The following is a 23,160-nucleotide window of genomic DNA, read 5'->3' as shown; positions in this document are numbered from 1 at the left end:
CTGGTGCGGGCAGATTTCAACGATGAAATCTTGCATCGACTCCGATGCGCCAGTGCAGCCTTTGGACGCCTGAAGAACAGAGTATTTGAAGACTGAGACCTCAAACCCTCAAGCTCATGGTCTCCAGAGCAGCCGTGGTCCCCACCCTCCTGTATGCATCAGAAACATGGACAATGTACAGCAGACACATCAAATCTCTGGAGAGATATCATCAATGTTGCCTCAACAAAATCCTGCAAATCCAGTGACAGGATAGGCGTACTGATGTGAGCGTCCCCTCCCAGGCTGATATGCCCAGCATCGAGGCACTGGTCCCGCTCGACCAGCTGTGATGGGCAGGCCACCTTGTCCGCATGCCCGACACAAGACTCGCGAAACAAAGTTGAAGTTTATTTATTAGTGTCACAAGTAGGCTTACATTAACACTGCAATGAAGTTACCGTGAAAATCCCTAGTCGCCACACTCTGGCACCTGTTCAGGTACACTGAGGGAGAATTTAGCATGACCAATGCACCTAACCAGCACATCTTTCGGACTGTGGGTGGAAACCGTAGCACCCGAAGGAAACCCACACAGACACGGGGGAGAACATGCAGACTCCGCACAGACAGTGACCCAAGTTGGGAATCGAACCCGGGTCCCTGGCGCTGTGAGGCAGCAGCGCTAACCACTGTGCCACCGTTCTCTACTCCGAACTCCACAATGGGGAGCGATCACTGGGAGGTCAGAGGAGATGCTACAAGGACACTGAAAGCCTCCCTAAATAAATATAACATCCCCATTGACACGTGGGAATCACTTGCCTTAGAATGCACAAACTAGAGAAGAAGCATCCGTGAAGGCGCCTATCACCTCAAGCGTCACCAGGTGGAGCACACGGAGCCCAAGCATAAACAGCGGAAGGAGAGCGCAGAATCCAGAGCATCCCACCCACCTCATCAAACACCGCCCACCAAACCTGCAGCTCCAGGATTGGACTATTCAGCCACCACAGAGCCCACCTCCCTGGAAGCAAGTCATCCTCAATCCTGAGGCACTGCCAAAGAAGAAGAATTTTAACTCTACAGCATGTCATTAATGACATTGACGGGTTTCCCACTCAGAGACCCTAATCAGCAACATTCTGTTGGAAGTGCTATCAGTTACTGGTAGCCACAGTAGCAGTTAGGTCCACACTGGAAGGTGGTAATCAATTGAATATCTCTGTCTGGCACAAGCTTTAGTTTTAAAAGCATATTTGAGTATTTAGGTTAGGAGATCAGCCAAATCCCCAAAGCTTCCCATTCATTAAGATGATTCGATGATCCAGTTTGTGGGCCTAAGTGACCTCCACACCCAAATTCCAGGTAAGTTTTCATAGTGGGTAAAGCTCCTTGACATGAGCAGAATTGTCTCCAGTGTGCTAAAAGAAAGCTGATTCTAAACACTAAAAGCACACCAATGGATGTGATGAATATTGTACGTTTAAAAAATAATGATGACATTTACCAAATGTTTATACATTTCCATTAGAAAAGCACTATGCTCCATAATTAAATATCTATTGCATACTTCCTATTTTTCATATTTCATAGAAATCATAGAAACCCTACAGTACAGAAAGAGGCCATTCGGCCCATCGAGTCTGCACCGACCACAATCCCACCCAGGGCCTACTCCCATATCCCTACATATTTACCGACTAATCCCTCTAACCTATGCATCTCAGGACACTAATGGCAATTTTTAGCATGGCCAATCAACCTAACCCGCACATCTTTGGACTGTGGGAGGAAACCGGAGCACCCGGAGGAAACCCACACAGACACGAGGAGAATGTGCAAACTCCACACAGACAGTGACCTAAGCTGGGAATCGAACCCAGGTCCCTGGAGCTGTGAAGCAGCAGTGCTAACCACTGTGCTACCGTGCCGCCCTTTGTTCATGGGATGTGGCGTCGCTGGCTGGGCCAGCATTTTATCGCCCCTCCCTGAGGGCATTTGAGAGTCAAGCACATTGCTTTGGCTCTGGAGTCACATGTAGGCTAGACCAGGTAAGGTCGACAGATTTCCTTCCCTAAAGGATATTAGTGAACCAGATGGATTTTTACGACAATTGACAACGGCTTCATGTTCATCAGTCGACTTTTAATTCCAGATTTTTATTGAAATCAAATTTCACCATCTGCCATAGCAGGATTCGAACCCAGGTCCCCTGAGCATTACCCTGGATCTCTGGATTACTAGCCCAGTGGCAATGCCACTATGCCACTGCCTCTCTAATAGCCATTACCAATACGTTCTCCATATGGAGAAAAGTCAGTTGCAAGTCATAGGGATTCTCAATGCTAAGGATTAGAGGGGGATTGTGTTTATTACTGGTGGATACCTGGACCCTCCATGAAAATCTCAATGTCTTTGTAATCATCTGGATCTTTCCACCAGTCAGGATGTTGCACCTGGCTTTTAACTTAATTTTTTTGTTTGGGGGAGAAAAACACGTCAGCAGCTCAATAGCGTATTCATAGAGGATATTCTTTGACAGTCATGCTTCCCTAGAATATCTTTAAGCACCCAAAGCAGCCTTTATAAATAAAACAGTTTGTTGGGATTCAGCAAAGTATGAACTCCCGGCTTTATCTGTTTTTTTTTTGCAGGGATCTTGGTAGAACTTGGACTGGAAGCAGAATCGTCTGCAAATCAGTACGCAGAGCAGTATGTAATGAAGCTTACAACAGAAGCTCAGAGCAAGTTTGAAGCCTTTCAGCAAAGAGCATTAAAGAATCCTTACACACTGTTCATACTGATCCATGACCATGCTCACTGGGATCTGACCAGGTGAAACTCTGAAATCTCTTTTATTCTTTAAAGGCTGGATATATCCTATGTTTCATCTGTATGATTCATTACGTCCATGTAAGATATCTAGAATTTAAAATGTAGTCCTATTTTCATGATTTTTTTAACAAGTTAAAACCTGGTTCAGAAAATTTACATGCCATTGTTCAAAATTGAGCCAATTGTTACTTTTTTGCTGTTCAGCAACAGAATATAATTTCCACTAAACTAGTGGATATTGTGAAGGGTAGTTCAGCAGTTGTGGCTTCCACTGTCTTATTGCTACGTTAGTGCAATTAAGCCCAAAGGAGAAACAAGGCCAGAATAAGCAAGAATATTGTTAATCGAGAGTCAGTGTTGCACCAGCTTAATCCCAAAGGCAACTTTATAACAATGAGTAAAAGAAGAGTAACAGTTGCGCCATTCATACTAAAAAGAAAGCATGTTCTTTGTCTGGTAGAAATAACTTAGAATACTTCACATATTATTCACCACAGTGACTCTTGTCATGTAGAAAAATGTGGCAATTTATTTGTGCAAGGGCAAATTTCTCATAGAGAATTGAGATGAATGACCAGTGATTCTGTTTTGGTGGGTGTTAGTCTAGTGAGGAATGTTGACCAAGATACTGGGAGGGAAAGAGAAAACTTTCATTTATATGGCATCTTTCATGGCCTTGGGACATTCAAATATCTTCATAACCATTTAAGTGCTTCTGACATGTAACTGTTGTTGTAAGGAAGGGAAACATGTTGGCCAAGTCCTTCATGTAGAAAATAATTACATTAATAGGTTTTCTTTTTGTGATGATGTTGGCAAAATATTGGCGAAGCCATCAGGAGTACTGCCCTGATCTTCTTTGAATAGTTCCATGGTATCTTTTACATCTGCCTGAGAGGGAAGGTGGCAACTCAGATTAGCATCTCATCCTGAGGGCTGCACTGCCACGCTCCCTCAGAACAAAATCTCTGGAGTGGCTAATTCAGAAGTGAGACTGCTACCAGTGAATCAAAGCTGACAACTTCTTCCTTTTTTTCAAACAAAACTTTGCCTCTTCTGGAGCTGGCAGTCATGGCTGATCTCATAGCAGGAGATCACTTGGCTAATAGAGTCCATGCCTGCTCTCTGTAGATTTCTCCCTCTCCCTGTAACCTGGCAAGTTTATTTTCCTCAAATACCCATCTAAGTTCTTCTTGAAATCATTGATAGCCTCCGCTTCCGCCATCCTTGTAGGCAGTATGTTCCAGGGCATTATCATTCAATGTGTAAAGAGTTCTTCCTAATATCCCTCATGTTTCTCTTCCCCAAAACCTTAAATCAGTGTCCCCTGGTCCTTGTACCATCATCTAATGGGAATAGCTTTTATTTTTCTATTTTATCTTCTTCTTCTAAGTAACATTTTCGATTTTGAAGGCTGTTGAACATCTTATGCTATGATTTTATCACAGGACAAGGTGAAGAGACAGGTCCCAAGTCTACATCAACCGGAATGGGGATTGAATCCCATGCTGTTGGCGTTATTCTGATCTACATGCCAGCCATTTAGCCAACTCCCTACCTCATCTAAATCTTTCATAATCTTGTGCGCCTCTATCAAATCTCCCCTCAATTGCCTTTGTTCCAAGGAGAGCAACCCCAGTTTCTCAAACCTATCCTCGCTAAAATCCCTCATTCCTGGAACCATTCTGCTAACTCAGCTGTGCATCCTCTCCAGGATCTCCATATGCTTCCTGAAATGTGGTGACCTGAACTGGATGCAATACTTTAGTTGCAGCCTAATCACGTTCAGCAGACCTTGCCTGTTTTTGTACTCAATGTCTTTATTTATGAAGCTGAAGATTCCACATCCTCTGTTAACTACACTCTCAAAGATCTATTGCATACGAATGGTCCCTCTGTCCTTGCAGACTATTTAGAATTGTGCCAATAATTATATATTGCCACTCCCTATCCCTTCTTCAAAATGCAACACTGACCCTTCTGTTAAATTCCACGTGCAAGTTGTCTGCCCGTTCTGCTAGTCTGTCTATATATTCTGTTGCAGTTGATTGGTATCATCCTCACTGTTTGCTAAGCCTCCAAGTTTAGTATCACCAGCAAATTTTACTCTATAGCAGTATCATCTGTCAAAAAAGCAGTGGTCCCAGCGGTGACTCTTGGGAAAACCATTATCTATCATTCTCCTGTCTGAGAAAAAACTGTTCACCAAGGTCTGTTTATTTTTGTTCCTAAAGTGACACTGACCTAAAGCTAAAGTGACACTGGCCCTCATACTTCCTGATGCACTAAGTTTTGTTCAATAACATTTTGGCCAAATATTTCTCGTCCTGCCCGCCACGGGAATCGTAGTGAGCGAGACAAAAGATTTGGCAGATCATTTAAAAGTCCGCTGGGCTTGGGCGAAGATATCCGGTCTTGGGGCACATGTGGCCAGCAAATCCCACCCTTTATGTGGTACCTTGTCAAATGCTTTCTTAAAATCCATATTGATAGCCACTGCATTCCCTTCATCAACCATCATTGCCACTTCATCAGTGTTCTTTAATGTTTCACTAGCAATTTTACAGCACTGGACGTGCTTCCCTTTGAACATAATAATTCCTTCTTTAATAATGATTACTAAACATCCAAATGATTATAGTCTGCAGTCTTCCCTACCTTTCCCTTACTCATCATACAAATGTCTTTGACCTGGTATGCAAAACTTTAGCTTTAAAGTTTCAGCAGTTTTGTGTAAATGCAACATTATAGTTCTGAAGCTTAAGAACTCATGTCAACAGGAGCTGTGGATGGTGAGGCTCTGCTCTGTTTAGGCTGCTGGTTGGAAGGCATAAACAATGGCATCAATGTGTACCATCTACAAGATTCACAACAGGAACTCACCGAGGCTCCTCAGACAGCACCTTCCAAACCCACAACCACTACCATCTAGAATGGTGGTGGGCAACCTGCAGCCTGGGGGCCACATGCTGCTCATCTGGGTTCTGAGTGCGGCCCGTGAGACAGCTTGTTGACCATTGCCCATGCTTAAGGTTGCCACTTTTTGCTGATTTCCGCTCACATAATTTTTTCTCTACCAATATGACTGAAGTTTAAGTTTATTTGAGTAAGTTTATTTATTAGTGTCGCAAGTAGACTTACACTAACATTGCAATGAAGTCACTGTGAAAATCCCCTAGTCGCCACACTCCGGTGCCTGTTCGGGTACACTGAGGGAGAACTTAGCATGGCCAACACACCTAACCAGCACGTCTTTCGGACTGTGAGAGGAAACTGGAGCACCCGGAGGAAACCCATGCAGACACGGCGAGAACGTGCAAACTCCACACAGACAGTGACCCAAGCTGGGAATCGAACCCGGGTCCCTGGCGCTGTGAGGCAGCAGTGCTAACCACTGTGCCACCGTGCCAAGGCAGTGATACGCACGTGAAGCAAGAGTATGTGAAGTGAAGCGCATTTTGAATACACACATCGACTGTGAGAGTCATGCACTTCCTCTGGATCCACAGTGTAAATATTTATTTTGTTTTTACCATTTGAATTTGATGGTTCTATTAATATATGAATGATTAAGCATTTTCTATAACTCGCTATGAAATATTTGGCATGTATTAAATGTATTTAATCTTATTCATGGTTTCATGGTTAGTGAACAAGTTTGATTTCAATCTTGTGGACTACTGAAATGAAGGAGAGTTACTCATGTGGCCCACTCACTAGCCTAGATTGCCCGTCACTGACCTAGAAGGTCAAGGGTAGCAGATGCATGGGAACGCCACCACCTGGAGGTTCCCCTCCAAGTCAATCACCATCCTGACTTGGAAATATATCGCTGTCCCTTCACTGTTGCTGGGTCAAAATCCTGGAACTCCCTCCCTAACAGCACTGTGGCTATACCTACACAACATGGACTGCAGCAGTTCAAGAATACAGCTCACCACCTCCCCTCAGTGACAATTAGGGATGGGCAATAAGTACTGGCCTAGTCACCTATGCCCATAATCCCGTGAATTAATACAAAGAAAGAGCTGGTATTGAAGAATACTCAACTAATGTGGAATTTTAAAGTTGCTAATGTTTTCTAACCAGTTCTTTGACCTGATTCTACAAAGTCACTGCTCATCGAGGTTTATTTGAGAACGCTCTCTACTTCTATCAACCTTCCTATCTTGTAAAAGATTAGAATAGCAGCTCTTCCATCGCCACATTAAACTTCCTCACTAACTGAATTCTCATGTTAAGTACTGTGTCTAATTGGCTTGCATGCTACTTATTCTATGCATTTGCAAAGGCCTCCTGTTTTCAGACTCGCAGGAATTCCAAAGATCTGAGGTAGCTCCTGCTGACCAGGTAACTAACTCTAATGAATCTTAACTATGCAGCTGCTATTAGCAGACAGCTTGTTTATCACTGTGTCACACAATGAAAGAAACTACAAGTTAAGGTTAAAGTTAAGTTGAATGCCAAGTGCAAAACTTGACTAGATTTGAGAAAGAGACCAATCCTCAAAACACTTAGGCCTGCATTTTTGCACAAACAGAGAGGGTCCCTGGTTAACCAAAATGGTGTCAGAGCTCCCGCCCAAAGTCCGATCTCACCACTTTCATAGGATGGGAGGGAACGGGCACTGGTTGCACTTTGCACATCCATGGTTCATGGAGGCAACTGCACACATTAAAGTGCAGCTGCCTTTAATCAGATATAATTTTTGACAGTGGAATGTCCAAAATACGAACAAAACAGAGGTGTGTTACCCTTTTGGATATGGTTATGGGTACCTTTGGGAGAGAACAAGCGTCCTTTCAGAGAGGTCACATGCCCTTTAGGGTTGTTAAAATAAGATGCAAAGGTGCATATAAAGTGGATAAACCCATTGGAACTGCTAAGGAAGATGTCAAGGTGTTTCGAACTCCTGTCCTTCACAAGTTTTTTAAAAAGTGCAGACTCAATGGGCCAAATGGCCTGCTTCTGCACTGTAGGAATTCTACGATTCTATAGGATTAGTGCTGCATGACTTTTTTTTTAGTCTATACTTGTTGGGTGCCTTGTCAGTTCGCAGCTTGATTGATAGCTCTAAGTTCTCATAATCTCATGAAATTGAACTATGAATATGAATGCTTTGTGTTATGTGAGATTATGTTTGAAAGGATAAGGGATTAAGATTGAAGGAATTTAGATGTAGTGAATGGGTTTGTATCAATGAGAATGATTTTTAAAACAGCGCAGTAGTGAGATGAACAGGTAGGAAGGGCTAATATTTGCTTTCTAGGAAATACATGTAAAGGCAGAGATCTGGCTTTAATAAATCAAAATTGCTGTGATTTTCCTTTTATCAGATCTGTCAGTTTGTCAGTTGACAGTTTGTACCAGAAATTAAGTGGCCTTTTCATTTTAAGATTGTGTTAAGAGTTGGATAAACAATTTTTTAAAAGTTCTCAACAAGCAGTTTCAAAATCCTCAAGTGGTCAAGCCATGGATTAACCCTACAATGAAAAAATAGTAAAAAGAAATGTTGGCTGAGCAGAACAGACAATAAAACTGCTGCTTATTGATCTGCTCATGTGCTAAGGTGTGTGATAATTGCTATATATCTTTGCTTGCGCATCAGTACAAAGAATAAGTGAAGTCACATCATATGTTGCTCACGTTTGCCAACTTCATTGCCTAAGGGCCAAGGGAGGGAAGGTGCAGAATTTCAGCTGCCAGGGGTCACTCAGCCATTCCCTGTTTGAACTGATTTCTATTTCTGGGGAAACTTGATCGATGAGTGTGACATGTGTTGATGCAGTAACAGTGCTAATAAGCCATGGTAAGAGAAGGCTTCATCTTTCTGCATTCTACTGCTACCACACAAGCACTTGGGATTTGATTATAACAAAAGAAAAAGGGATTTATCAGATTGGGTGTACAGTCAACAGAGATGCAATGCATGTGACACTTCGAGCTAAGTTAACTCTTTTAATTCCAATGCATTTAACTCTTTAAGCAATGAGCCAACATTTACATCTTCTGTTTGCGATTAATTTGTATAAAATGATGTTGTGTTGTATTCCGAGAGCAGTTCTCAGTGCCTGTATTTATGCATTTTCTGAATGATCTCATGGGCTCTCTCTGTTGTATTTTTGTCTTGACTTTAGTGGTGGAGCTTTTCCACAAAGTGAACCATTTCTGGGTCTGGCTGATAGAATCGTAAACTGCAAAGAAATGAAAGAAGCACTGAATGTGTTAACACTCCAAGTTACATCCTTCCCCTTTGCTCTTCAAACACAGCAGACCTATATCAGCCCTTATAATGAGATCCATTGGCCGTCGTCCTGCAACAATGTAAATGCTACCAACGTGTTTGTCATTCCTAATATTGAGCTACTCTGCCGTGTTGCTACAATGGAGTGATAGTATAATAAGAAACTAGCATCCTTTTTGCTGATGCAGAAGTTAAAAGGATTAATAAAACAATTCAGGAAAAATAAAGTAATCTGTCTTTCCTTCCTAAATTTGCTAGGCAGCAGAAAGTACCACCGAGGATCAGAGAGGGCAAAATTAGCTCAGACCTCATTCATATTATCATCCAGTGAGCATTAATGAAGGTGTAGATGAAACCATGGCTGGGCTTGTGTGTTCTCCAGGCAATGCATAGCCATTCACAAGTGATAAATAATCACTTGATTGGTGGAGTGAAAATGGCTGAACTTGTCAAACATTGCTGCTTATTATCAGAAAGTGCTGTTAATTCTCAAAATCATACCTCCTGAAGGTGAAGGTGACCTAAATTGGTTGCAAAAGTACCAGAATATACAAAGATGGGTTTAACCTCTCGACTACATTCTATTATTTTGGATTTTTCAGGGTCCCTACACTGCACATCCATTCTCTAACCAAAAAGGTGAAGAGGCAGTCTGCCTATAAACCTTAGCCAGTGTTTACAGCCTTGCCCAGCTTCATTTATATCTTGATAATTATCTGTAAACAACCATTTAATGTAATTTTTATTTTATTTCCAATCGAGAAATGAACTTGCACACAAAAGATTGTGCTTTCCAAAGTTAACCTCTGCTGATAAACACATTCATTTACTCTCTCAAACTTTACTTTCCCTTCACCTGTCTTCCAGCCTCTGCACTCCATTGTAGTGTTATATTGTATGCATGTGTGTGAATTGTTAGATTGAAAGAAAAACTGTAACAGAAAAAATGTTTTCAGGAACGAATCTATTAATTATTGCTATCTGAAATGGATGGAAAAAGATATTGATACTGATACCTCAGACTTGGCATGCGTTTTCAGTAATATTAGCAACAGTTGCTTTCCCATTAGCAAACATTCAGTAGAAATCGGAGAACTGTTTTACTGTTGACACTATGTGATGCCATTCTTTTGCCATCAAAATCTATGTAGTGCAACTGATGGCACAGATTTAAAAGTGGCGTAACCGTAGATCTTTGCCTGATGTCAATAGATGCCCTTCTCTTGTATGATTTTCATTCCTTGTACAAATTTTCAAAGATGAAAGTTATTTGAAATATCTCGCTCATTCCTTTGTAATTTGCATGACAGACTAAGTGGAATTTAATCCAGGTGACAGAAGTCTTGCCCGTTGGCTGGGGAGCCTGCGGGAACCCCTTGTCAACTCTGTTGGGGAAGGTCCAGAGTATTCGGGCACTTAAATGACCAGCGGCAGGCATTCCTCAGGATTTAGGACCCCCGGAGCAGAGATGCTGTCGCACAAGAGCTGCCGGTCAATCAGAGGCTGGCGGCTCCCCATTACAGCAGCAGCACTGTGAGTGGTGATAGCTGCTGGTGATGCACCCACCAGAGGCCTAGGATTGTCATGAGACCCAGGCCACAAGTGAGTGAGAGCCGGACCGGAGTTGTGGGGGAGGGGAACACTAGCTTAGGGATAGGGTAGGGGAGGGAGGGGGTTAGCTCAGACATTGAAATGCCTTTGAATGAAAGAGGCCTCAGGAGCCTGCCTTGAGTTTGCTTTTCAGGTTTCCTGTGGTGTGACAACCTGTGAGCCATTGGCACTCAACCAGTGGCCTGAGGCCCTTAAGAAGGCTTTACTTGGGATACTTGCCCATTTAAGGGCCTAACTAGCATCCTAGCAGGCAACCTTCCCAGTTTAATCAGGCAGAGACAGGAAGGTGGCAGAGTCCTTCAGCCCACCTCTCCCTCCCGATTAAAAGCCTCCAAACTTGCTGATGGGGGTACAATATTCCACCCGCTGTTAAGAGGTGAGTGGTATATTTAATTTTTTGAGGATTACATTGTATTCAACTGATATTGCTGTCCTTTATTCTGTTCTTTGCATCTCATTAGGGAATGAACTTGTACCATGAAAACAATAAGTACTTTGGGCTTTCAGACTTCATTGATTCCACTTACTCTGGGCACAAGCTTCCATTGTTGAGATACGACAGTTCATTTGAAGCAATGGTTACTGCAGTAGAAGAAAGGTGGGTGATTTACACAGAAATATGATCGACATGACAAGCTTTAACGGCAGAGGTCAACTCAGCTTGGTGTGGTTTTATCTCCCTTTTTGTTAAGGAATAGGTACCACAAAGTGAGCTGTGACTCTGTTATACTTTCAGTGCAATTATGAGACTTTAGGAAATGAAGCAACACAGCCCAATTCTACCTTCAGTCAGTGGGTTGGATTTAATGGAGTTAACAAGGGTCTCGACCACCCGCTGGAGAGCCAGCCAGAGCCCTATGTCACCTCTTTTAGGGAGGTTTGGCTTCATTAAGTGCCACTCAGGCACTTAACTGGGCAGTGGCAGGCCTTCCTCAGAAAAAAGGACCCCAGGCCAGATGTCCTTCCTGCCGAGAGTTGCCACCACTGGGGAAGCAGTGGCAGCTGCCAGTATGACACCCACTCGAGGCCTAGGATCATTGCTGCATCCCAGGCCACAGGTGGACAATGCAGGTGCGGGGTGGTTGCAGGGTGGGGATAACATGGGAGGAAGGGGGAGAGCAAGCAACAAGGAGAGTGGGCTGGCTCCCAGCGGTTCCCCAGTCCTGATCCCGGGACTCTTGGCCACGCATTGAGTATCTTTGAACAAAAGGCTGCCCCTGAGAGCCCGCATACTTCCTGCTTGGGGAACCACCGCCCCCTGTTGGGTGAACACCAGCAGTGGCAGAATGAGGCCACATGAGGTCCTCAATTGAGGGCAGGACGGGAAGGCCAACCACAAGCATTTTCACCACAGATATAATCAGGGTGGAGGCAGGAAGAAGGCACCATCCTGCCTGATTAAATTAAGTTTATTTATTAGTGTTACAAGTAGGCTTACATTCACACTGCAATGAAGTTACTGTGAGAATCCCCTAGTCGCCACACTCCGGCACCTGTTCGGGTACATTGAGGGAGAATTTAGCATGACCAATCCACTTAACCTGCGCATCTTTCGGACAGTGGGAGGAAACAGGAGCACCCGGAGGAAACCCATGCAGACACGGGGAGAATCTGCAGACTTCGCACAGACAGTGACCTAAGCTGGGAATCGAACCCAGGTCCCTAGTGCTTGCCACTGTGCCACCCAATAACTAGCTAAGCTCTGGAATTTCTTCCCTGAATCATTCTGTCTCTCTACCTCTCATTTAAAACTCTTTAAAACATATTTGATCAAACATTTGGTTAACTGTCATAAATACCTCTTTATGTGGAATGCCAAATTGTGTTCAACACTCATAAATCTGCCCTGGGACGTTTTGTTATTTTAAAGGTGCTGTCCAAATGCAAATTGTTGTTGTTAATGTATGGTGATGCACTGGAATACATTGCATATGGAATATGGCCGCCTTCTGTGCCGTACGTTTTCCTATATTTTCTATATCAGAAAAGGAGGAATGTGCAGGGATGTGGGGAGAGGATGTGGCAGTACATGAATTGCTCCTTAGGAGAGCTGATGGGCCAAATGGCTTTCTGTGCTGTGACGATCTACGATTAACTGGGGTAGATGGAGCATGCTCAGATTGGAGAGTTCAGCTTATGGCACTACTCTGGAATGGATAAAATATACTCAGGTATCCTTCTCCACAACTACAACTCTCTGAGAACTCTGCACTCCTTCAATTCTCTAACTTTCAATGTTCCTCTGTCAGTGGTTGTACTTCAGCTACCTATAGCCTACTCTTTGGGATTCCCACATTTTAAAAAAAAACTTTGCATTTCTCTTTCACCCTTTAAAGATGCTTCTTAAAATCTACTTGTCCAAGCTTTTGACCACCTCTCCTTAAACCTCTTTTAATAAAAATAGAAAATTGATTGAAGTATATAAGATTCTGAATATTCTTGACAAGTTTGACATGGAAAGAATGTTTCCTCTTGTGGGTGAGTCCAGATCAAGGGGGCATTGTTTTTAGGGCTCGCCCTTTTAGGACAGAGATGAGGAGAATTTCTATCTCTGAGATTGTACGACTTTGGAATTCTTTGCCTCACAAGGCGGTGGAGGCGCCTATTTTAAAGATGGAGGTAGATAGATTCTTGTTAAGTAAGGGAATTAAAAGTTATTGGGGGTAGATGGGAATGTAGAACTGGAAACACAAACAGCAGAGTGAGCAGGCCCAAGGGGGCCGAATGGCCTCTTTCTGCTCCTATTTTATATGTTTGTAAAATGCTGGAAATACTCATCAGGTCAGGCAGCATTTGTGGAGGAAAAAGGTTACTGGCCGGGATTTTCCAGCCCTTTCAGCTAGCAGGATCTTCTGGTAATGCCGAAGATGATTCCTGGCCTGGACAAATGGCAAGCTACCTCTGACAAAACCTCAAATTGGAATCATCAGTGCGGCTCAGCTAGGGTGGATAGAGTACCCTGAGATTGGAGTGTTCATGAGGTGCTGTCACACTCAGTATAACGGGACATAACGTTTTGTTGATTATTGGAGAGTATTTTGAGTGTTGAGAATTAAAAAGAGTATTGAAAAGAGAATTCGGACACCTAGCTATTCATTATAAATGAGATGCCAATTATAGGCAAAATTGAGGGGTAATTAAAGATCCATCCTAGATGTCCCAACCTGCCATTATTCTATTTATTTTAAAACCAGAGGTTTTGATTTATGATCTGGACCCTTGAACAAAATCAAACCATTGCAAGCAATTACAGTTGCACCTCGTGTGCTTTATTTTTCTGCCCACTAATATCACCTTTTAGTTGGACCTTTGTTCAAACTTTATTCAAACTTCAACCTTAACTGGGGAAAAGATTTGCATTGCTTTCTGCCTGACTCGAATTAATGATACCCAGAGTTTAATTTTAGAACTGTTACAGCACCATCTCATGGTCATTTCTAAGCACCACAGTGAACAAGTAATATCTAAGCCATTCAGTTATAGGGAAATAATACACTATGTTGACTATTATTTCCTCACCTTCCTATTTTTTCACCTCTGCTGCTTCCCATTTTTCTATCCTTTTATGCCCTCTGTCTTTGATTTTCAACCCACTACCAATCATTATACATGCGAATAAACCTTTTTGTGAGCGCACCTGTTTTTTGCGAACACATATATTAGATTAGAAGAGCTCAAGACTCTATGGAATCATAGAATCCACACAGTGCAGAAGGAGGCCATTCGGCCCATCGAGTCTGCACTGGCTACAATCTCACCCAGGCCCTATTCCTGTAACCCCATGTATTTACCTTGCTAATACCCCTGACACTAGGGGCAATTTAGCATGGCCAATCAACCTAACTGGAGCACCCGAAGGAAACCCACGCAGACATGGGGAGAACGTGCAAACTCCACACAGTTACCCGAGGCCGGAATTGAACCCGGATCCCTGACACTGTGGGGCAGCAGTGCTAACCACCGTGCCACCCCAAAAATAACATAAATTAGGTGGCATGAGACTTTGCTCCGTTTATACCAGATGATCCAGAAATCCTTTTCCCAGTTTTTCCATGCTGTAAGCCTCTATGACTATAGATAGTTACATGGATAAGATGGGTATAGAGGGATATGGGCCAAATGCAGGCAATTGGGATTAGCTTAGGGGTTTAAAAAAAAGGGCAGCGTGGACAAGTTGGGCCGAAGGGCCTGTTTCCATGCTGTAAACCTCTATGACTCTAATTTGGAAGTTTATTCCCATTAACCCAATCCCATTTCTCCTGACTGTCAAACCGGTGAAACAAGAAATAGTTCAAGAGGTAGCGCAAAATAGTTTTTCATGACTTTGTAATCAACAATGTAAAAATTGTGTCTGTACAACAGTGATGGATTCAAAGCGTTGAAAAGCTCTGTGCAGTTATTAGTTTTGAATATCGACAGGGCTATGAATTAATATTACCGGTAACTTTGGTAGGAGCCAAGTCAATTAATTTATGGACAAATGTAGCTTTACATTTTATTGTTGGTTATCCCTTTGAGAAAGTTGATTTTTTTTTCAAAGAACATTTTTAATTCATTTTTATTTTTGGCTTAAGGTTTCCCAAGATGCACAGTGCTGTGATCTGGACATACATTTTAATCCAGCATTACTCAGCAGCCATGATGGTAACTGCAGGGCACTCACAGATGAAGAACTACTCTTCTGTGGAAACACTAGAGATTATTCAGAGCCTCACAAGTTCTACGGGAAGCTGTCCAAGCAGTCATGGTTACATGGTTTTGCTCAGGATTCCCTCCATTTCACTAGCTGCACTGGCGTATGAACGATTGTGTCAAGTTAGGTATCGTCTGGGCTTGCAGCATAGATTCGAAATCATCCTTGGGTCTCCAAACACAAAAATTAATATTAGCCAGCACTTTCTGACACAACTGAAGGTAACTGACTGGTTTGTATTTACAATAACTCTATCCCATATCAAATAAGACCTGGATTATAATCTGGATGCTTGTAGAATAATTTATCTCCTAATTGCCTCCTTTGGTGTACTCTGGAAAATCTCATTCCGTGAATGAAATCCGTTTTATTTGACATTGATAGCATAACTCAGCCGGATGGATTTGACTTTCTTTGTTCTAACTGCTGCTTTTGGAAGTTTCTTTTCCTGTTCTTCCTCTGTTGCCCGCTATGATTCCTGTCTCCCATAAAAATTCCTGGAGTTCTCCTGTGAATGTTATCTCTTGCTTGTAATTGCTGTGAATCCAGCACAACAGCTGCTAATGTAACTTTTGAAAAGCAGCGTTATCTGATGTCTGCAGTTCTCTCGAGTAATTCCTTCTGATCCTTTGTCAAAATATGAATCCAAGTCTACCACACTTACCTAATTAGTTTCTGGTTATTTTCTAAAGCAATCCGGTTGCCTGGTTTTTGAGAAAGCTCACATCCACTGGTTCATATCGACTAGCACAGTTTGAGATTGGGAGGGTGCAGCAATAAAAGTACCTTTTGTTCCAGGCTGGATCTCCATGTCTTATAAATGTGTGTGTCTTCAATTGCTTTGAAGGTAGATCGGATTAACACTACAAGGGATGACATTTGTTCCGTTTCATAAACTGCATTATTTCATGGTAGGCACAACATACAGAACAGAGAAAATGATGAAAGATATTTGATATAATAACCCCATGGTTATGTGCTTTGATATAACCATGCTGCAGCCCAACTTCAGTTTGCATATAATCACAGTGGTTTGTCCATTTTGCAGCCTTCGCCTGCTTAACTCCTTTTGAGAGATCACAGAAGATTTCAAACACTAATAACGAACTGTTTCCTGTCTCTTGAGTCTTCTGTGAATCCTCCATATGTTCCTCCTTCAGCTGTAATATCTTGGGAAAGACTCTCTTGTTATACTTTGGCATCATCACATTGTTCCTTCACTGGCGCTGGGACAAACTCCCGGATCACTCTTCCTAACAGTACTGCGGGTGTACCGACTAAACTTGGACTGCAGTGGTCGGAGAAGGCAGTTCGCCACTACCTTTTCAAGGGCAATTAAGCTTGGGCAATAAATGTGAGACCAGCCAGTGACGCACACGTCCCATGAAAGCATGAAAAAAAAGAAGACAGCTCACCACCAAATTAAGCGCAATTAGAGATGGAAAATAAATGCTGGACTCGCCAGCTCTGCCTACACTTCCACTGCCTCGGAAAAATAGTCAGCATAATTAAAGACCCCACACATCCTGGACATACTCTCTTCCACGTTCTCCCGTCAGGAAAAAGATACAAAAGTCTGAGGTCACGTACCAACCGATTCAAGAACAGCTTTTTCCCTGCTGCTGTCAGACTTTTGAATGGACCTACCTCGCATTATGTTGATCTTTCTCTACACCCTAGCTATGACTGTAACACTACATTCTGCACTCTCTCCTTCTTTATGTACGGTATGCTTTGTCCGTATAGCGCACAAGAAACAATACTTTTCACTGTATACAAATACATGTGACAATAAATCAAATCCAATCAAAAAACCAAACTCACAAACAATGAAATAAAAGAACGTTTCTGTTTCATTGCATTTCAAGCAGTTCGGTGCTAAGAACAATCCTTTGTGATCATCATTTTTCTGCAAAATTCACATTGATCCAGAATTTCAATGTTGAAAAATTTCTGATGCAATTAATAATGATTATAAGGTATAAAAATATATTTTGTGGTATCTTGACCCAAGGATAACATTCATATATTGCCTGACTCCCTTTACTCCCACTCAAAAACAATTACATTCTTTCAGAAAGTAGATAAGCGTTTAATTTTAATTCCATAATATTTTGGCCAATTTGAAATTTCAAATGAGGAATATATAACACAGAGGTTCTTGAACGAAAACAAGACTTTGCTTCCTTCACATTGCTTCATTCTGTTCCACCATTAAGACTGTCACAAAGTTTTGCCCCCGCAACATTTGTAAGATCCTGGATTCCACTGTGACCTCTGATTCTTTTATTTCTCATTGGTAATTCCCCTAACCTATGCTATCACTTTATTCTCTCTTATTGTTCTTTTCTTTGCCGTGGGAAATTTCTGATACCTTCCTTGAAAAGATTGCCCTTTTTAATCTAGATACTCACATGCTATTTTCCTGGTATCAAAAGTTTCTAAAGGCATGAAAGCTCTTGTAAACTCAGGTTAGCCCTCGCCTGAAAGATTCTGACCTAATTTAGGATTGCTAATTTATTTTCCCCGATGACATACTATTGTTGATATTCATGCCAATGTTATGCACCTCCAGTGTTTTGCTCTTGAACCCTCTCGTGATTAATTCACCATTGACTTGAACATCTTCAAAGGCTTTGATCAGCACTGTGCATCAAATTATCATTCAGATTGCCTCCAGATTATCACTTAACTTATTGTGGCTTTTGAATCCATTCTGTGCGAAAAAATAGATGCTGCTTTTTCCTGCATTGTGGAGTCACAGAAGTGTACAGCACAAAAAAAAGCTGCGCCAGTCAAAGACAAACCACCAAACTATTCTAACCACCAAACTAATCCCATTTTTCAGCACTTGACCCATAGCCTTGTGTGCCTTGGCATCGCAAGTGCACATCTAAATACTTCTTAAATGTTATGAGGGTCTCTGCCTCCACCACCCTTTCAGGCAGTGAGTTCCAGACCACCCTGTGTGTGAAAAAGCTTTTCCTCACATCCCCTCTAAACTTCCTGCCCCTTTCCTTAAATTTATGCCCCCTTGTCATTGATCCCTCCACCAAGGGGAAAGGTTTCTTCCTGTCTATCTCTGCCCCTCATAATTTTATCCATCTCAATCATGTCTCCCCATCAGCCTCTTCTGCTCCAAGGAAAACAACCCCAGTCTATCCAATCTCTCTACATAACTAAAATTCTCCAGCCCAGGCAACATCCTGGCAAATCTCCTTTGCACCCTTTCCATTGCTATCACATCCCTTCTATAATGTGGATTCCAGAAAATGCACACAATACTCAGGCTGTGGCTTAACCAACATTTTATGAAGTTGCTCTTAAACTCCATGCTTCGGCTAAAATGCATGTATACCATATGCATTCTTAACCAATTCATCCACCTGTCCTGCTATCTTAAGAGACCTGTGTGCACGCACTCCAAGGTCCTTCTGATCCTTGGTACTTCCCAGGGTCCTGTCATTTATCATGTATTCCCTTGCCTTGTTCGTCCTGTCCAAGTGCATCACCTCACACATCCGGATTGAATTCCATTTGCCACTGATTAGCCCATCTAAGCAGCCAGTCTACATCCTCTTGTAATCCTCATAATTTACCATCCTACCAATTTTCGTGCCATCCGCAAATTTACTGATCAACCCTCCTACGTTCAAGTCTAAATCATTTAAATACTCCACAAACAGCAACTGCGCCAACACTGATCCCTGCGGGACCCCACTGGTGATGTGGAGATGCCGGCATTGGACTGGGGTGAACACAGTAAGAAGTCTCACAACACTAGGTTAAAGTCCAACAGGTTTATTTGGTAGCAGATACCATAAGCTTTCGGAGCACTGACGAAGGAGCAGTGCTCCGAAAGCTTATGGTATTTGCTACCAAATAAACCTGTTGGACTTTAACCTGGTGTTGTGAGACCCCACTGGACACAGACTTCCAGTCAGAAAAAAACCCTCAACCATCACTCTCTGTTTCCTGCCACTCAGTCAATTCTGGATCCTATTTGCCCAATTTTCTTGGATCCCATGAGGTTCTTATCTGCGCTATCAGTCTCCCATGTGGAACCTTATTCAAACGCCTTGCTGAAATCTAAGTAGACTATGTCAAATGCATTACCCACATCTACACAGCTGGTCACCTCTTTGAAAAATTCAATCAAGTTGGTCAAAATGACTTCCCCTTAACAAAACCATGCTGACTGTTCTTGATTAATCCCTGCCCCTCCAAATACAGATTAATTCTGTTTCTCAGAATTACTTCCAGTAGTTTCCCCACCACTGAGGTTAGACTGACAGGCCTGTAGGTTACTGGTTTATCCCTTCATCCCTTCGTGAATAATGATACCACATTGGCTGTCATTGGATATCCACTCCATCTGACGAAGGAGCAGTGCTCCAAAAGCTTATGGTATTTGCTACCAAATAAACCTGTTGGACTTTAACCTGGTGTTGTGAGACTTCTTACTGTGACCTCTCCTACGGCCAGAGGGAATTGAAAATTATTGCCAGCGCAAAAATTGTGAGCACACTTCAAAAAGTACTTAATTGGCTATGAAGTATTTGAGACATCCTGAGGTTATGAAAGCCACCATCTCGAGACACATTCTTTCTCTGTTGCATACTAGTATTCAAAAGAATACACTGTCTTATTGGCCTTAAAGATTGTCTACATTAATCACAATAAGTTTCATACAAGACAATGATTAGATTGTCTGTTGATGCTTCATCATAGAAATGACATTAAAGCCATTGAGAGTGCACAGTGTAAATTTATCAGATTGGTAACAGGGACTGAGAAACAATGGTTATGAGAAAATTCAAGATAATGTGACTATTTCCACTGGAGCAGAGAAGCTAAGAGATAATTTAACAAAGATTTGTAAAATTATGAAGTGTTTGATAAAGCGATTCGGGCGGCACAGTGGTTAGCTGGTACCTCACAGTGCCAAGGACCTGGGTTCAATTCTGGCCTTGGTTGATTGTCTGTGTGGAGTTTACACATTCCCCCTCTGTCTGCGTGGGTTTCCTCCAGGTACTCTGGTTTCTTCCCACAGTCCAAAGATGTGCAGGTTAGGTTAGGCCATGCTAAATTACCCGGGTATAGTTTAGGGGAATTAGCGGGGTAAATATGTGGGATGACGGGGATAGGGCCTGGGTAAAATGCTCTGTTGGAGAGTCAGTGTAGATTCGATGGGCCGAACGGCCTCCTTCTGCACTATAGTGATTCTATGATCTGGTTGAGAAATGAATGAGAAATCATGAATTTGAAATCATGATTTTGACCATAAAGAACGGGAAGGAAAAATGTATTTATGTAAAAAGTTACTAAAGCACAAAATCCTTCGCCACAAAGAGTGGTTGAGGTTGAGATCATGGAATAATTTAAGGGACAAATAGATAAAAGAATTAAAACAGAGAATATAGGGATATAGGAAAGAGAGTGAGCCAGTGGGATTAGTTTAAACTGCTTTTGCAAAGAGCTAGACTGCACTGAATGGCTTATTTCAGTGCTATGAACTTCTGATTTATAACTAACACTTTAATCCACGTAGTTTGACAAATTGTTAACTTTTTAATTAAACTGTTATGAGCCTTAGTTAATTACTAATTAGTAAACATATGACGTAGATACCTATGGTATGTTGTCAACAGAACAAAAGGCTGTTTAAAAAGCTGTGGTTGAGCGCAAGTGACTAAATAATAGGATCACAGACATTTTTCATTGTCAGACCTCATGATAATTCATTTGATTTATGGGCTTTTAAGAGTATTTGATCTACTGAAGAGGTCAATAATAACATAGGCCATGTACTCAACGAGTGTTTGTGTGTACTGCCATCTGATTGATATAAATCTCTTATTTTGAAAGGTTTGGCAAAAGATAGAGGACCCTAATTGGACACCTCAAACCTACTTGGATCTGGAAGACCTGCCATGTATACTTATCCTATCTGGTACCGATCCTTATGGAGAGTCTTTTCCCAGGTAGAGACTACATTTTTTAAAAAAGATTTTATTTCTTAGATTACCTGCTGAAATTCCTTTCTGTTCTAGGAAGGGGAAACCTGAGGATTGATGGTGATTTCCAATCACTGTGGTTGTAAGTTATGTGTATGACTACTTGTTATTTTAAGAAAAAGTAAATTCCAGTGGCAATCAGATTATCCATTGGGGTAGGAACTGAATGATCCATATCTATCAGTCCAGGCTGAATGATCCATATCTATCAGTCTGGTCTGAGTGATCCATATCTATCAGTTCAGGCTGAATGATCCATATCTATCAGTCTGGTCTGAGTGATCCATACCTATCAGTTCAGGCTGAATGATCCATACCTATCGGTCCAGGCTGAATGATCCATATCTATCAGTTCAGGCTGAATGATCCATATCTATCAGTCCAGGTTGAGTGATCCATATCTATCAGTTCAGGCTGAGTGATCCATATCTATCAGTCCAGTCTGAGTGATCCATATCTATCAGTTCAGGCTGAGTGATCCATATCTATCAGTCCAGTCTGAGTGATCCATATCTATCAGTCCAGTCTGAGTGATCCATATCTATCAGTTCAGGCTGAGTGATCCATATCTATCAGTCCAGTCTGAGTGATCCATATCTATCAGTTCAGGCTGAGTGATCCATATCTATCAGTCCAGTCTGAGTGATCCATATCTATCAGTCCAGTCTGAGTGATCCATATCTATCAGTTCAGGCTGAGTGATCCATATCTATCAGTCCAGTCTGAGTGATCCATATCTATCAGTTCAGGCTGAGTGATCCATATCTTATCAGTCCAGGCTGAATTTCACCTTTCCAAATTTGGCACAGTTTCTAGATTTCAGCTTCAAGTTGAGATGCCTCCTCTTTTGAGCATAAATACCCCAAGTAGACAATTAACAATTTCAAAATTACTACTCTACCAAATTATATTTGGACTGTTAGATGTTTTAAATTTTAAAGTTTATTTATTAGTGTCACAAGCAAGCTTACATTAACACTGCGATGAAGGTACTGTGAAAATCCCCTAATCACCACACTCTGGCGCCTGTTCAGGTACTGAAGGAGAATTTAGAATGTTCAATGCACCTAACCAGCATGTTTTTTGGACTGTGGGAGGAAACCAGAGCACCTGGAGGAAACCCACGCAGACATGGGGAGAACGTGCAGACTCCGCACAGACAGCGACCCGAGCCGGGAATCGAACCCGGGTCCCTGGCATGCGAGGCAGCAGTGCTAAATACTGTGCCACTCCAAGTGCACACTATGGTGATAAAAACATTCAGAATTATCATAATTTAAGTTTATAACCTAGCAATAGTTTAAAGTTTATAAAATCCAACATTCAATTGCGAAAACTGTTCTTTTGTAAGCATCCGACAATAGCTGAGACATGGATCTTTCTATTCCCTGTAACAGTTTGAGGCAATTGCATGTTAGGCCACCTAAGAGGGCTATTAAGGCTTAATCACATTGGTGTGGAAATAGGGTACAGCAGCAGTTTTCCTTCCCCAAAAGACATTAATGATCAGATTAGGATTTTATGACAATCTCTAAGTTTACTGATTCAAGATTTATTTATTAAATTCATAAATCAATTCAAATTATTGAACCACCCTGGTGGGAATATTAAGTCCAGACCTCACGATTTCTGGCTGAGTATCGTAACTTTCTGCAAGAAAGTTGTAAGGATTTAAAGAGGACAGTAAGGCAGAACTAAATTTCCCAGCCATTGCTGTGCATTGGTTAAGATTTTGAATGACTTCATTATTGGCAATGCAAAGATCAGGACTCACGCCA

General features: G+C 42.0%; 1 protein-coding gene across 1 annotated transcript in view; it reads left to right on the top strand.

The window, feature by feature from the left end:
- Nucleotides 1-23,160, top strand: part of greb1 (growth regulating estrogen receptor binding 1) — a 161,598-nt gene that overhangs the window by 70,803 nt on the left and 67,635 nt on the right. The window contains exons 14-18 of the mRNA XM_078213125.1: nucleotides 2,637-2,817; nucleotides 8,955-9,141; nucleotides 11,134-11,270; nucleotides 15,247-15,586; nucleotides 21,234-21,349. Coding sequence (XP_078069251.1) covers nucleotides 2,637-2,817; nucleotides 8,955-9,141; nucleotides 11,134-11,270; nucleotides 15,247-15,586; nucleotides 21,234-21,349 — 961 coding nt within the window. The remainder of the gene's footprint in view (nucleotides 1-2,636; nucleotides 2,818-8,954; nucleotides 9,142-11,133; nucleotides 11,271-15,246; nucleotides 15,587-21,233; nucleotides 21,350-23,160) is intronic.

The sequence above is a fragment of the Mustelus asterias genome, chromosome 5 (genome assembly GCF_964213995.1).
Source record: "Mustelus asterias chromosome 5, sMusAst1.hap1.1, whole genome shotgun sequence".
Lineage (NCBI taxonomy): Eukaryota > Metazoa > Chordata > Chondrichthyes > Carcharhiniformes > Triakidae > Mustelus > Mustelus asterias.
This window is presented reverse-complemented; position numbering and strand designations above follow the sequence as displayed.